Source organism: Diadema antillarum, unplaced genomic scaffold, assembly GCF_040938485.1.
Source record: "Diadema antillarum isolate AM-2024a unplaced genomic scaffold, OU_Dant_1.0 scf00000103, whole genome shotgun sequence".
NCBI classification, from domain to species: domain Eukaryota; kingdom Metazoa; phylum Echinodermata; class Echinoidea; order Diadematoida; family Diadematidae; genus Diadema; species Diadema antillarum.
The window spans coordinates 4,737,702-4,752,590 of record NW_027270992.1 but is presented as its reverse complement, the minus strand read 5'-3'; the positions used below and the strand labels follow the sequence as shown (position 1 = coordinate 4,752,590).

The window sequence follows — 14,889 nt, the reverse complement described above, 5'->3', positions numbered from 1 at the left end:
AGACAAGCTTGAAAGTTCACAAGTCAGCCGGGACCTGTCAGAAAAATAACTGACACTGACACTGTCACTGAAACCTGCTAGACTTTTGTTGTTACTACGTTAGAATGTTAGTGTTTATCTGATATCTAACATTAGACTTCTTAGTTAGAGACAGAGTTCTTGATAGTAATTCTTAGATCGATCGTAACCATTGTGGCGTTGGTTATATAGCGTTTGTTGGTCTTCACATCTAACAATAATTAAACATTCTAACAATTAGATTCTACTGCATCAATGATAATACTTTTAATAAGCAAATATGCTAGAAATATGTAATGTAGCGATTGTAGGCCTACACATTGTAGTCTCGACCTTCAATTAGATGCCTTGATATTATTAGGTAGTACAGATTCTGAAGCTGAAAAATCCTCATTCACCCTTTCCCAAAGAACACTAACACACTGATAACAAATTACCAGTAAAAACATTTACTGCATCTATCCAACATTTCCTGTCTATCATGCTGTAGGGTTCTACTTCTAGGTTTGTATGGAAAAACATTGTGGCTCGACTCTATTAAGATTTCATACCATTGTGTTGTTTGGTATTTTTCAGATCACGGCCTGCAGCAGACATTCGACGGCAGGTGTCATCACACTACTCAGCCAGAGATGTGGCCAGACTTACCAGCTCCCTGAGCCCGGGCGCTGTGAGTATCTGCTAACTACCGTTCAGTGAAAAAAAAAATAGATAGAAATAATGTTTTTTGAAGTGGCAGCAGCTGTCTGGATTGATAAAGGGCCCCTATAGGAGATCGGTGACATTACATGCTTTTGTTTGAACAATTTGGAGGTGCAGTCTGTAAAAGAGAATTTTTTTCATTTTTTTAATGACCTTGTATTGTGTAAGTGAAATGTTCTAAAGGAGAGTTTTGCCCAGAAATTCTTTTTGCTGAAAGGGGGAAGGAGCATAGACTCTTAACTCAACAAGCCACAAGCACTATTTAAAGCCCTCCCCCACCCCCCACCCCAAAAAAAGATCCTCTACCCCTTTCAAAGGTCCTTGTTTTTTTCAGTGAGGGCCAGGGGGGTGTTTCATCAACATTTGTCAGCGCTGACAATTTCAGCAAAATCCTTGGTTTTGATTGGCTGAGATGCTCTGGTCACTGACTGTTACTATGGTGATTCAAGTTGTCAGCGCTGACAAACGTTGATGAAACACCCCCCTGGGCTACTGTCTTTAAAAACTTACCAATCCTGGTCCTGTTGTGTCCATCTACAGATACCTCTCTCTGAGATTCTGGAACCCCTGGACTATGAGGAGTATGTCAACGAGAGCAAAGGGGCCCTGGAGACGGACCCCCTACGCCACCTCCTGGAATACCCCGATGACGATGTTAAGGTCATGGCTCTGTCGCGCGAGATGCGCACCACCAAGCAACCCCAGCCAAGCCCTGAGTAGGTGTCATAATGTCAGAAAATTGAAGGAATTATGTGTAAAAACAGAGGATGGCATACATTGTGTGAAGACTAAGTTATTTAGTTCATTTTGCCCGAGTAAGACAACAGAAACTGAAATCTATGGATTGAATTGGCTTATTGTATCTTTTCTTGCAACTGCTAATTAGATAATTGTATTGATGGTAGTACCCACATATTTATGCCACTGTGGTGATATGCAATGAAATTTGACTCGGTGGCATGTGAAGTTTGCCAAGTTTTGTATCAAATATGGCTATGTCTATCTTTTTTTTTTTCCCACAATTTTTTTTTTTTCATTCAGTTGTTTGTGAATCTGTGGATTGTGGATATATACATGTAGGAGACAGAGAAAGTATGTGCATGACACTGTCCTGCTGGTCATGCGTGATGCCAGCTACAGTCAAGATGCACAATTCCAGATTCAACAATCAACCTAGTCAGGCTCTTTTTCCAATGGACCATTTCCGTAATGTATAATGATCTATGGGTACTTCTTTTCCTGTAGCCTGGAAAACGAAGCCTTTCATTGACCTGCTCTCTCCCATCGAGTTCCATAGGCTGGAAATTCAAGTAGTTGTTGCTAGGTAGGGCAAGCCTTTCGGCAACTTTTGTCAACAAAGCATGCATAAGATTTGATTACATTACAGAACCGATCAAATGAAAGGAGCCTTCACATGATGGTGGGTTTAATGCACAACAAATGTCATTGGACAACGCTCTTCAAACAAAATCTAAGGAGCTAACACTTTTTAAAAAAATCTCTTTCTGTTTATTCCCCAATATTCTTTCTTTCTCGTAAAGCATGGAGAATGTTGGGCTCCAGGTGCGCGACTGTCTGCAGTGGTACACCTGCGCCTGGTCTGTCGTGGAGCGCAAGTACAAGGAGTACGCCATGGCGCATCAGGGCAGCATCATGAAGATCAAGCAGCAGACTTTGGCCAAGACCAACCGCCACATCTATGAGATCGACGAGGAGGATAGCGAGGAATGCACCACGGTAAATGGATGACTTGCCCTGCGATTTGAGACATTCCCATTCACACACACCTGGAATCTCAATGGTTTTTGAAAATCAATTTTTGCAATTTGATGGGAAGACCATTACTCCTTGTAATTGGACATACTAAAAAAAGCAACAACAACAAAATCAGCTACCTTGGTCAAACCCTTTAAAGTTTGCCTGTCACGGCATACATAGAAACCATCAATTTTTGATCCCATAATGCAACTCACTATGCTAAGTTTGCACATGCTAGTGCTTAGGGTCACACTCTTGTGCACAATACAATCTGCAGATACCTATGCAAGTAAAATCATGGCTGCGTACCAGAAGCTCATTTCAGTTATCAAGAAGAATTTCATTTTTTATGACTTAACAGACAAACAAGCTACCAAAGCAATTCACTCTATTCTGTTCCCATCTACTTCTTTTTAGCCTCTATCAGTTCTGACCCACATTAATTCCTCCGCCAAGGAAGGAGGAGGTTAGATGATCATTGGCGTTGGTTGTCTGTTTGCAAAATAAGTTGAGACTAGATTTGAATGAAACTTGCAGGAAAAGTTGATAATGACACAAGGAACAGATGATTGAATTTTGGTAGCAATCAGGGAATTTGTATGGATTTTTGAAGGATTTTTTATCTTTTTGCATATAGGGTCAATGAACTTGAGAGGTCAAGTTGGGAGTGTTTGAGATTTGCATACATGCGCTTTAAGTGCGTGCTCTACTCGTGGGAGGTGCTGCACAGCTGCAAGCCGACGGCGTAAACAAAGGCTTCTATAATGGGAAATCGGATGATTTTCAGCACGTGTATGATAGTTGGGAATTACAGTGTAGCTGCTTGGTGGAGATCTGCGCTCTCAGAGTGCTTTTTTAGTTTTTACGGTTTTCGCTCTGCTTGATATCGCTTGTTCTCGCGGACAGCCCACGAACGAGAGGAAGAGGACCTCGATCCACCTCGACTCCACGCCGCGGAGCTCGTGGTCGTCCAGCATGTTCGATTTGAGCCGGAGTGAGAACGACGCCCTGTTGCCAGGGCTCCTGGATCGCATCCCTATCGAGAAGCAGGACGGCATGAACGAGGAGGTTCGGCTGAGGTACAGAGAGACCGATATATTCAGCCTCTACCCTCCGCCGGATGAGGTAAATCACTCTTTCATTATTTGTGTGTGTGTGTGTGCTCACTCCAATTTTTCTTCCTCTTTGTCTTTATTCCAAATGCAACTTTAAACTTTCTTGTCAGAGAGCAACACTTATGCTTCACTTTAGCTGTCAGATGGCAAAACCACATATCGACATAGTATGCAATTTTCTTTCCTCGTAAATCAAGTTTAATGGGTTTTTTTGTCAAAGCTATGTCATTTTTGTGTTCTGTCTAATATTTCATATTTTTACTGCAGAATGTAAATTTTATTTTACTAGAGCCATTAATTTTTTTAATGATTGACATTAATCAAACATATGTTGATTCACCGTATGAACCAAACCAAGCTGCATGTATTTCAGCGCAGCCAGTTATTTCATAAACATATGCACAGTGAAACAATGTTTTGCTCTTTATGTTGTTTTGTAACCAAAATTCTAACATTTTCCATTGGGAGGGGGCATCAAAGCTAAGTAACAGGGGGCATTCTGATATCAAGATATGGTTGAAAGTCACATCACACTAAAGCAAATTGATGTATGTGACTAGGTCAATTTCCTAAATTTTCAGTGTACTTTGTTTTGTCCCCACCTCACCAAATTGTGGTACTACTTGTGTGGAGTCAATCATTTCTTGCCTGGTTCTTTGTTTTCCAGAATGACGCAATAGAGAGGAAGACACTACCGCCCATTCCAGCAGAACACTTTGGATATCGATTTCTCATCAAGTGCCTACAGCTGAAGTAAGATTTTCTGGCAGAGTGATCAATTTTTCACCTCAGACAATAACTCACAATGAATTTTCATGTTTTACTGTTCCCAGGCAGTCTCAGCATGGTTTCATCAGGACACAATTAAGTAACCCATGCATTATTATGGAAAAAGAAAAGTGAAAAGGAGGTTACATGTTTGTCTGAACTAGACATTGCAGCATGACAAAGCATAAACACAGGCATATCAGCAAAGTGTCGTATAATAAGTCAAAATCTCATTCAGTGCATATTGATGCAAGCATTCATGTTTAGAAACAATTTAGATGAGCAAAATATTCTTCTGTCATGCAAGTTCCATGCCACATGAAGTACTCAGACATTTTCAAATTGGAGGGGGGGGGGGGAATAATGATAATGAAAATTTTGTGCCCTGGAGTCCATTCAGTCAGGTCTTGTGCTATTGAATTGAGTGAACGTTTTGTAGTCAAGAGTCAAGAGCAATTGAAAATATTGATACATGATTTATACAACCATTTTGTGCGTGAACATCACCTCAAACTGAGATTGCAGTGATGGGATGTCTTGTGCATATATATGTTATGATAATTGGAAATTAAGAGTCAGTCAAACTACTGATATGCATTACTGATGCAAAGTTCTTATTGAACCGAAAACCATTCCACACCTGCCGTGAAATGAAATATACTCTCTAGCTATGCTTACTTGAATATACACATTTCTCTGATTTCTGTCTCTCACTTTCTTCTAGACTTGAACCAGAATTTGAACCCATATTCGCCACCATGGCACTGTATGATGCGAGAGAAAAGAAGAAGGTGAGTTAGTTTTTTTTTCATAAATAAACAATGATGAGGTAAATGGTTCTATGACATGTGCTCCTGTGACGATTGCTCTTATGAAATATCTGCATGCTAAGCCAAACATAAATTCTACCCCGCTAGCATAACCTTTTACCCTAATACTAATCCTCACATCAAACTAAACTTCAAATCCTATCTCAACCGTACCCCTAAAGTCCTTTGGGAAAATAAGACTGGTGCAATTCTCACAGGAGCAAATGTCGTGTCACTGAGGTAAATAGACTCATCTTCAAATGCAGTCAAACTGTAGATGCAAAACAAAAGGCCAATATAAGTGACTCCCATTGTACCCAAGTCCTCTGGACCTGCAGTTTTCGTTAGTCATACTGAAATTTCATTATAACCAACAGGAATTTTGCACCGTGGTTGTTAGTGAAAATGATTTTGGGACCTGAATTTTTCTACTTCAGAGTAACGAAATTTTGTTATAACTATGTTTGTTGTAACGGGAGTGCCCTCAACTTGTAACTCTGTTTCTCTAGCATGTAGGGAATGTTTGATTATTTTGAAAAAAAAAGATTAGTTCATTTGTTTGTTTTTTTTCCTGGTATTTATTTTCATGTGAATATGATGCAGATTTCAGAGAACTTCTACTTCGACATGATGACGGACTCCATCAAGGGCATGATGAAGGGTCGCCTTGGTTACCCAGACGTGTCCAGCCTGGCGAGGTCAGCCATCTTCTCCCTAACCTACCCCTCCAACGACGTCTACATCGTCATCAAGCTGGAGAAAGTGCTCCAGCAGGGGGACATCTCGGAGTGCGCCGAACCCTATGTCAAGGAATCTGACAATTTCAAGGTATTAAAGGGGTTGGTCGGCACCAGTTTTTTACTTATTGGGTGTTTTTTTGTTTGTTTGTTTGTTTGTTTGTTTGTTTTCTGCATTCCTTTTCCATACATTAAGAAGTCAATTGATCAAAGTTATAGAGTGATATTTGAATACAACAATGGAAATACCGGGAAACAGGTAATTGATTGACTCCAATGTGCAACTGATAATAGCGTACAGTGTAATATTTCATCTGCCGTCATGTATATTGTACAGTGTATCTATCCTGAAAGTTTTATTCTTTCTGAAGACTCTCAACCTGTGTAGATGTGTACTTCCGTATATGTTCTCTAATTTTGCAGAAGTAGCCCCAAAGCTTATCCTACTGTTACTGATTGGCAAATTGAATTGACATTTTGCCAAGTTAGGTACCTCACTCACCCTTTAGAAGGACAAGAAATTAAACTATGAATGGAATTTTTTATCCATTTACTTCCTCTTGATATTAAAGTTAGTGTTTGCCAGATCTGAAAAAAGCAGTTTCTATCGTCGGTGACATCTTTGGGTAATATGCAAGATTAAGTGATCAGTCTATTGGAGGTAAAAAGAGCATATTTCTGTTGGACACAGACAGGTATGTTTTTCATGAAGGTGCTTTAGTGTATAACCAGTGATTTCCGTTGCATTTTACCTACCACTAGCACCTTGAAAAGATTCGGGCCACATCGATGTACTTCTGTGACAAGCTCGGAGCCTATCGCATGCCCCTGGCCTGGACGGCCGTCCACCTCATGAACATCATCAACGGAGCCAGCAGCCTGGACAGGAGCTCCGAGGCAGACCTGGGTATGGCTGACATGCCCCTCTCTCTCTGGTTTCACATTTAACCCTCCCAGCTCCGCAATATAGTAATGCCGTTGACATTGTATGTAGAGAGGTTGCCAATGATGTTCACAGGGTTATCGGTATTTTGAAATATTTTTATTTGCTTCAGAAAATCATATCCACCTCTGCTGTGGATCTATGTTGCGTGATTAATCTGATCAAAACTATACTTTTATAGCAGGTACTGTACACAGTATAACCGTCTTCTCATTGTTGAGCCTCACCATACAAAGCACCATTATGGTATACAGACTTACACCTTACACATGCAGATATACACATGTGGATGAGACTACATGTGATGGAAGGTTTGATTTCTGTACTGGAACAGGCAATTACAACTTCGAAGCAATGTTTAATTGATAATGATATGTGATAGATTTTATGTGCAGTGTTATGATGATAATAGATATTGTAGGCAGATGATTAGAACTCAGATATTTAAAGTAGTCATTGACATTTCTTATCATAGATTAAAAGTCCATGATGCATTGTGAATGTATGTATCCCATACTTCCCTGTACACCAATGTCTCCGCCTTGCTACCCCCTTGAATGAATTCAGAAGAAAAAACAAACAATGATTCTCGTCAATTTCATGAAATAGAATCCTCTTGTAACTACGTGATAAAAAGAGCATCTGACAATCCAGACCAAATGCATGCATATGACCTCATTATGTTCTTGAGTGTTATACTATGGGTCTTTCTGTGAAAGATATGAATGAGCGTTTGGCCTTTGGTGCTCTCTGCATGAAACAGCCAAATCAAACAGCCTGGAGCATGGACGTAAGAAGAGTGGCCCCGGAGAGGCGGGCCAGTACGGCTCTCTTCCTCGCCGCGGCGACGGCGCCTCGTCCTCCCTCAAGCGCAACAGCTCGGAGAGGAGGAGCTTCTACAAGGTGGAGGATGACATCAGCAACCTGGAGTCCTTCCACCCTGTCACCATCACCGTCTCCAGCTTCTTCAAGCAGGTGAGAACATCCTGGTTGTCATAGCAACGCATCTTTTTCTTTTCTTTTCTTTTTTCATTTTGGTTGCTTTTTCATCAACCACTGGGCTGGCATCTTCAGATACTGACCTAATGAATTCAATCATATATAATCCCGCTGCTTCACTTTGCAAGGAAATGTGAGAACAAGCAGATTTTTCATCGAAGAATACTGTCACAATAATCACAATACAAAGCATGCACCACTGTGGTGGTACCTTACTGTAAAAGTGGAAATTTTTGCGTATTTCGCGCAACTATAAACTAGCACAAAAGTAATAGCACGCAAATATGTTTGTTTGCTATATGTACGTTGTACCACTATGCAATGTCACGATTCTGTGAAATCAAACGCCCGAAACTCATCTTACCCAGCCGTGTGCGAAAAATTACTCACACGAAAGTATACACTTGTACAGTTTCACTTTGTGTCTTCAACAAAAGATTGCTACCATGCCCCTCATTGCTCTTTGGAACCTCCCTGATTGTTGGTTGTGAATGTTGGTAGCCGTGTCTTGAATATATTGATTGCCGGCTATGTCTGCTGCTCTCTCACACTCTTCTCAGGCATGCCATAAAACTATACAGTCAACCCCACCTACACAGTTGACCTCGCCCAAGTAAAAAAAAAAAAAAATGGCTAAGTTAAAGAAAGCACCTACACTGGATGGATATAAACTTTTTGTTAATTCTATTTTGCAAGTCAAAATTTGCGAAAGTCGTGACGATTTTCTCCAGTCCCTTTAGATTCAACCTGAGTGAGGTTGACTGTGTATTGGAAAAAACTGAAGGCTTGATAGCTGGCACTGAAATGGGATAATATGTTTGCACCTTTGCAGGAAGGAGACAAATTGAGTGACGTGGACCTGTACAAGTTTTTGGCAGACCTCAAGAGACCGACGACCGTCCTCAAGAGGCTCAAGTGCATTCGAGGTGAGATTGTTGAATAATATTTTCATTTCTCTAGCATTATGAAAAAGTGCCTGGCTTACCTCTTTCAGAAGGCAAGGGGGAATAATAGTACCTGCAGCACATGTCAGTAACAAGTGGAATCACTGTGTACATTTCATGAGAAAATGCAATTTTGCAGAATATTCTTTAGTTTCATTAAATGTTTGGCCTACAACTGTAACATAACAAATTGTTGTAGTCATCTTATCTAGTGATGGCAATACCCAAACTTTTGAAGATGTATATCTTATGAATAGCTTTGAAGATGCATAACTTTTGAATTGCTTGTCTGATTTTCCTCAGACATAGCTAAAGTGTTCAGTTAATATTTCTGCCTTCTCTCAATCCACATACCCTGTACATATTTGATTTTCATTCTTCTTTAATTACTTACTCACTCCAGCTATAACTGTAACTCTCCATGTGTGTTACCTCTTTGTATGAGTTGTAACATATTCCAAGAATTCCAGGATGTTTGACAAATGCCACCACTGTTGTGGATTTCCACTGTGAGGCTGTAAAAAAACAGAGCATTTTGAACAGGAAGCCATGACTAAATTTGCATATATCTTATACCCCCCCCCCCCTCACAGGGTCACTGAAGCTGGACATCTCACCCGTGGTGGACCACCCGTCATACTGTTTGACCCCTGACCTCTACCAAGTCAGACCCTTCCCGGATAACAGAACCAGGCCCACCAAGGAGATACAAGAGTTTCCCACTAGAGAAGTCTACGTACCCCACAGTGTCTACAGGTGAGAAAAAAATGAAATATACAAGCACACCCTAGTTCTGAAGAAATTATACTTTGATTATAAATCAAAAGGGCTCTTCCACAAATTCATAATTCTGTTTGGTTGATTGCATTAGAAAATTGAGATATGAGCTGATAGGGTTGTTTTGTGCATAAACCCTTAATTTTGCACATCGTCATAATATTGTGTTCATTTTGGATCTACAAAGACAGGAGCAATAACTTAGAAACCGATCTGAACCCTCATTTTTCATCGCAGCCTTCAAAAAGATTGAATAGTGTGGAATCAACATCTCGATATAATGGAGAATGAACACCATGTGATGAAAGTAATGATGTGATGTTATAATTTTGTCTCCCTTCATCCCTTTGATTTTGATACACTTAACACTAAGAATATCGTGCTTATTAAACATGTGTTTCTACTTATTTAGATTCAGAGAATAGTTGACTTAGTGCAATGTCTAATGACTTTATAGTCAGCTGTAGATGATGCTTGTGGTACGTCATTGACAGAAGAGCATGTGGACTTGGCATTTCTCATGGGCAAATGTTGGTACAATCCTGTGCAATCTGCTTTTCCAACAGGAATCTGCTGTTTGTCTACCCGCGGAGCCTCAATTTCTCCAACCGCGGGGGATCGGCCAGAAACATCACGGTCAAGATCCAGTTCTTGGCCGGAGACGACTTTCAGAGTGGCATGGAGGTATGTTTGTCGGTCAGCCTCTCTTTGTCTATCCAAGTGCTGGGTATACTCCGCAACACCCTTTTACTGAAGGATAACAATTGTGTTCAAAAAGTGTGGCTTCTCATGTCGTAGTTCTCATGTTGCTTCAGTTGAATTCATATAATTCATGCCCGCATGAATCCACACCTCTCTTGCAGACAGGGTGCATATCATCGCTGGGGTTACAAGACCTTGTATCTCAGATATTGGTGAAAACAACTTTTTTGGATTAATGGTCATATAATCAGTTAAGTTATGTCCTGTCCAAATCCTAGCTGTCTTACCCCCAAAATGAAGCCACCAAGGCATGTCAAAGGAAAGGCTATCCCATTTGATATAGTGCTTTGGCTGCCATGGTCTTTTTTTTGTTGCTCTCCTGAACATTTGACATTTTGTATATACGAGGTCTTGTCGCTCCAGCGACAATAGGGAATGTATTTATTTTCTGACTCTTTCACTTTGCCATTTCTGTACTCTGTTGACCCTTTGGGGGTCTTTGATTTAAAACAGACACTTCAGAATAGGAGTTGAGTTTTGGGAGTATGTTACACAAAAGTTGTTTGTATGCCCTATGCTGTTACATACAACAAGGTGACTACATCATATCACCAAGGAAATACTCCTGCTCATAAAAACTTTTGTAGTTTGATGTTTTCACTTGATCAAACAGAAAGTAGACCGAGTGTACACTAAATACCATTCCTGTTGCAATGTGCAGTGCATCATGGGTAAATCAAGCGGTCCGGAGTATGCCCGCCACGCCTACACCTCTGTGACCTACCACAACAAGTCACCCGACTTCTACGAGGAGATCAAGATTCGCCTGCCGGCCGACATGCGAGACCACCACCACATCCTCTTCACCTTCTACCACATCTCCTGCCAACGCAAGCAGGACGTCACGCCCATTGAAACACCCATCGGCTATTCGGTGAGCTCCCCCCCTCCCCCCACCTTTCATCTTGTGACAAGATTGTAGTAGGGCTAAATTCATCTCAAAATTAATGTTTCTAGGGGTTAAGTTTTTCCAATTATAGGATGGACAGTGATGTTTTTTTTAGAGAAGTCTTTGCTGATGTTTGAAATATTTTATTGGTGAAGAAGGTGGTGTGTATTATGTAAGATGCTCATTGCCATAATGCCAAAATTGAGAGTTGAAATCATTTGCCATTTATTTCTTACATGGCAAAATATATAAAAACATGAAGTGAACAGGCTGAAAAAATGAACGAAAATTTTCAACTAATCACTAGCCGTGGTCACACTGGCAAAAGATTGCGAAGTTAAAGATCGCAAAGTCTTTGCAATCTTTGGTCGTCTGCCCACACTGGCACCCAAATTTCTCGATGTTTATGAAAGTTCTCGGAGTTTGGATCACTGGTGTGCGTGTGCATAAAAGAAGAAAGAGCACGCTGTCCGGCAGCTGGTGATTGTGATGTAACAATGCACACCTGTACATCACAATGACCGCGCACTTCGGAGGCACAGCCCGCAAACAGATGGCGGACTAGTCACTTGACAAACTTCGCGAAGTTTAATTGCTAGCGTTTACACTGCCCAAAGATTGAGAAGATTGGTGGGGGTGCGGGAAATATACCCTAGTTTTAGTGGGAAGTTCAATATCTTAGAATTCCCAATCTTTAACTTTGCAATCTTTTTCCAGTGTTAGCGCAGCTAATGGAGAATTGATTGATTTATCCATTTGAATGTTTGTTGAATTATCTACTGTATAAGCTGTTATTTTCGTGAATTTTGTGAATCACAGTTTGATCGCAAATATAACAACACGCAAAAAGTCTCCGTGTGCTTTGTTAATAGAGCATGAATGTAAGCGTCGGCGTTGATTCGCAAAAAGAAAATCTTGCGAAAATGTCTATGACCTCGTCATTCTCAAAAATATCTGTACACGAAAATAACAGTGTATACAGTATGAATTTTTTATTCATCTATTTATTTGTGAAGTTATCCATGAAGCAAAGATTAGATTAGATTGTAAGTATGTTACAATGGGATATATCTGATTATAAAAATTATAGGAATATCCTTGAATGAGTTCAATGGACCTGTGAGGCAATTTTTTACATTACTTGAAAGTATGTTACAACAGGATATACACTATGTATCTGATGATATAGGAATATCCATTGAATGACTTGAAAGAACCTACGAGGCAAATTGTTACATTATGTTTCGAGATACACAAGTGGCAAGTTTTCTGCTCGTGTCTCTTCTCACAGTGGCTCCCTCTGTTGAGGGACGGAAGGCTACAGACGGGAGAGTTCAGTCTTCCCGTTTCCATGGAGAGGCCGCCGCCCAACTACTTCATGCTCTCGCCTGACGTAAGTAAAACACGCTTCGAGTCACATACCTCCATTAACCCTTTCCCATATAATCTTTGATTACCTAGAATGTAAGATTGTTTTTTTCCCCTGTTCATTTTAATGATTTCAGAGAATATCTTACCCTCCGAAGATACATGTAGACAGTCATCCTATTAATTAGATTTGCATTATGTGTGTTCTGCTGAGTCTGCTAGTTGCCAACATTAAGGTGTGTTTTTTCCTGTATTTTTCAAGATAAAAGTTGTGACTCGGGAATATATGTATATCTTTTGAGAAGAGTTATGTTCATATAATTCAAATTACGTTATTCTTGGTGGAACTCAGAGCATAGTTGAACCTCACAGACAGAAATCAATGATTTTGGTCTTCAGATTTGCTCTCCCTTAGACTTCGGAGAGAAATTAAGTGGCTAATTGTTGATACAGTCAGCACTAAAGTGTGTTTGTTTGTGATTTTGTCATTTCTTTTCTGTGCCCTTTCATTCTTGTGCAATCTGTGTCTCTTCAGTTCAAAAGCCGAAAATTGCCAACATCAGCGAGGGTAATTATTGAAAATAAGCCAGCCAGAAAAAAACAAACAAACAAAAAGCACAAAGGTGGGGACACACATTTATCGTTAATGTTTGAAAGGAAATGTGTTTAACGTTTGATTTTTGTTTTTCATATATATTAAGTTCTAATGAATTGATAGAAGATTTGTCATTTCAGATGGTAATGAGGTATTAGTGACCATCAATAGATAGAGTCTATCACAGGTAGCACAAACCTACTTTTGTAACAAATCTGCTTTTTAAATCATCAGGTTTAATGGGTGCTTACTTGTCCTCAGTTGTGTTTAGAACAAGATATCCATTCCATGGTGTTTTGTAGTGTGTAGCTGTTAAAAGTCCCATGTTTGATTTGCATTGTATTCATTTGGGGAAGTGAAATAATAGGTTCCTTTTTCTTTGATGGAAAAATACTGTTGTTGTTGGTTTTTTTTTATTTCTTTATTTGTTCTTTTCTGTTTTGTTTTTGGTTTAATTGTGTCTTTGGTCTTCTGTTTTATTTACTTTTTGAGTTAGTTTTCATGTTTGTCTCTGTCCCTACGTGTTTGATTTTTGTTTCTTGTAGAAAAAGGCGCCGGCGAACGAACAAGTTAGTAACTGCGACTTTGTGATCATGCTAAAAAAACTTAATGTGTGTTCAGTGGCTTTATACTATTCCCGTGTATGAAAAACATGCACCTTGTGTATCATGTGTGGGAATCCATCGTTTTTATTACCACATCTAATTGTATGCATTGGCGTGCCTTACTGTATCTCGGGCCATGTCAGTATTAATCAGAAGTGGCTTTGGAATATGTACAGCTTGTACGTGAAGCTTCCATCTCCAGCAAGTTACTACTTAGATATGATGTAGACACTTCATTTAGCATATAAGGGAAAGGTTTTACAGTCGACTTGCATCCTAGAGTTACATTCATATCATGTGTAGGCAGATTACTCAGAAGATTTTCTTGCAACCCTTGATCAGAGTTTTAGATTACGGTCAGACATCACTTACACACCATTCCCCATAACTATGTATTCACACTGGGATAGCCAACCACATTTTGTACATCTAGTTCCGTTTTCGTGTATGTGAATTCCTTTAACACAGACTGATTTCAATGAACATAGACACAAACATGTAGCCACCAACGATATGCTGCTGCATAGACTGTTCAACAGTGGCTAGTTTTCAGCCAGATCCAAATATCTTTACTTTTTTTTTTTTTGGGGGGGGGGGGAGGGGGAGAAAGAATGAGGTCTGCAATATATTTGTGATAATTTGGGTGCACATGCCAGTATTTTATTAGAATTTTAGTTTTTTGGGTCCACTTTTATTATAGGCATGACAGTACCATAGAGATACAGACACTTATACAGGTCATGTTCTCAAGGTTCCACCAAGTTTGTGTGAAAGTATGTTATTGGAGGGGGTATGATAATGTTATTGTGTATGTGCTTTTGTGAAGTCCACTGAAATCATCACCATAGTATCAAATTGATCCCCCCACTGCAAACTCAGGGTCAAATGGCTGACTTTGAAGATACCAATACTTATGCTGATATTATCTGTGTACATATTATGTAGAAGTGCAATTACAATGTATATGATTTCACTTTCCAGTAGAATTTGAAGATGAAACAATGAAATCTGTTTGGGGGTAGCTGCCAAGTTTCCGTGAAGAAAAAAAAAATAGATGCACAAAAGTTGTATCTTCATTTCCAGATAACAGAATACAAAGC

The 14,889-nt window shown here is 39.8% G+C and overlaps 1 protein-coding gene across 1 annotated transcript in view; it reads left to right on the top strand.

Annotated features, from left to right (window-relative positions):
* LOC139718953 (dedicator of cytokinesis protein 7-like) overlaps nucleotides 1-14,889 on the top strand; it is a 49,611-nt gene that overhangs the window by 481 nt on the left and 34,241 nt on the right. The window contains exons 2-16 of the mRNA XM_071630399.1: nucleotides 595-688; nucleotides 1,261-1,436; nucleotides 2,262-2,457; nucleotides 3,385-3,603; nucleotides 4,261-4,346; nucleotides 5,086-5,152; nucleotides 5,774-5,998; nucleotides 6,670-6,814; nucleotides 7,614-7,825; nucleotides 8,682-8,775; nucleotides 9,387-9,549; nucleotides 10,137-10,254; nucleotides 10,994-11,206; nucleotides 12,513-12,614; nucleotides 13,730-13,753. Of these exons, the coding sequence (XP_071486500.1) occupies nucleotides 595-688; nucleotides 1,261-1,436; nucleotides 2,262-2,457; nucleotides 3,385-3,603; nucleotides 4,261-4,346; nucleotides 5,086-5,152; nucleotides 5,774-5,998; nucleotides 6,670-6,814; nucleotides 7,614-7,825; nucleotides 8,682-8,775; nucleotides 9,387-9,549; nucleotides 10,137-10,254; nucleotides 10,994-11,206; nucleotides 12,513-12,614; nucleotides 13,730-13,753 (2,134 nt within the window). The remainder of the gene's footprint in view (nucleotides 1-594; nucleotides 689-1,260; nucleotides 1,437-2,261; nucleotides 2,458-3,384; nucleotides 3,604-4,260; nucleotides 4,347-5,085; nucleotides 5,153-5,773; nucleotides 5,999-6,669; nucleotides 6,815-7,613; nucleotides 7,826-8,681; nucleotides 8,776-9,386; nucleotides 9,550-10,136; nucleotides 10,255-10,993; nucleotides 11,207-12,512; nucleotides 12,615-13,729; nucleotides 13,754-14,889) is intronic.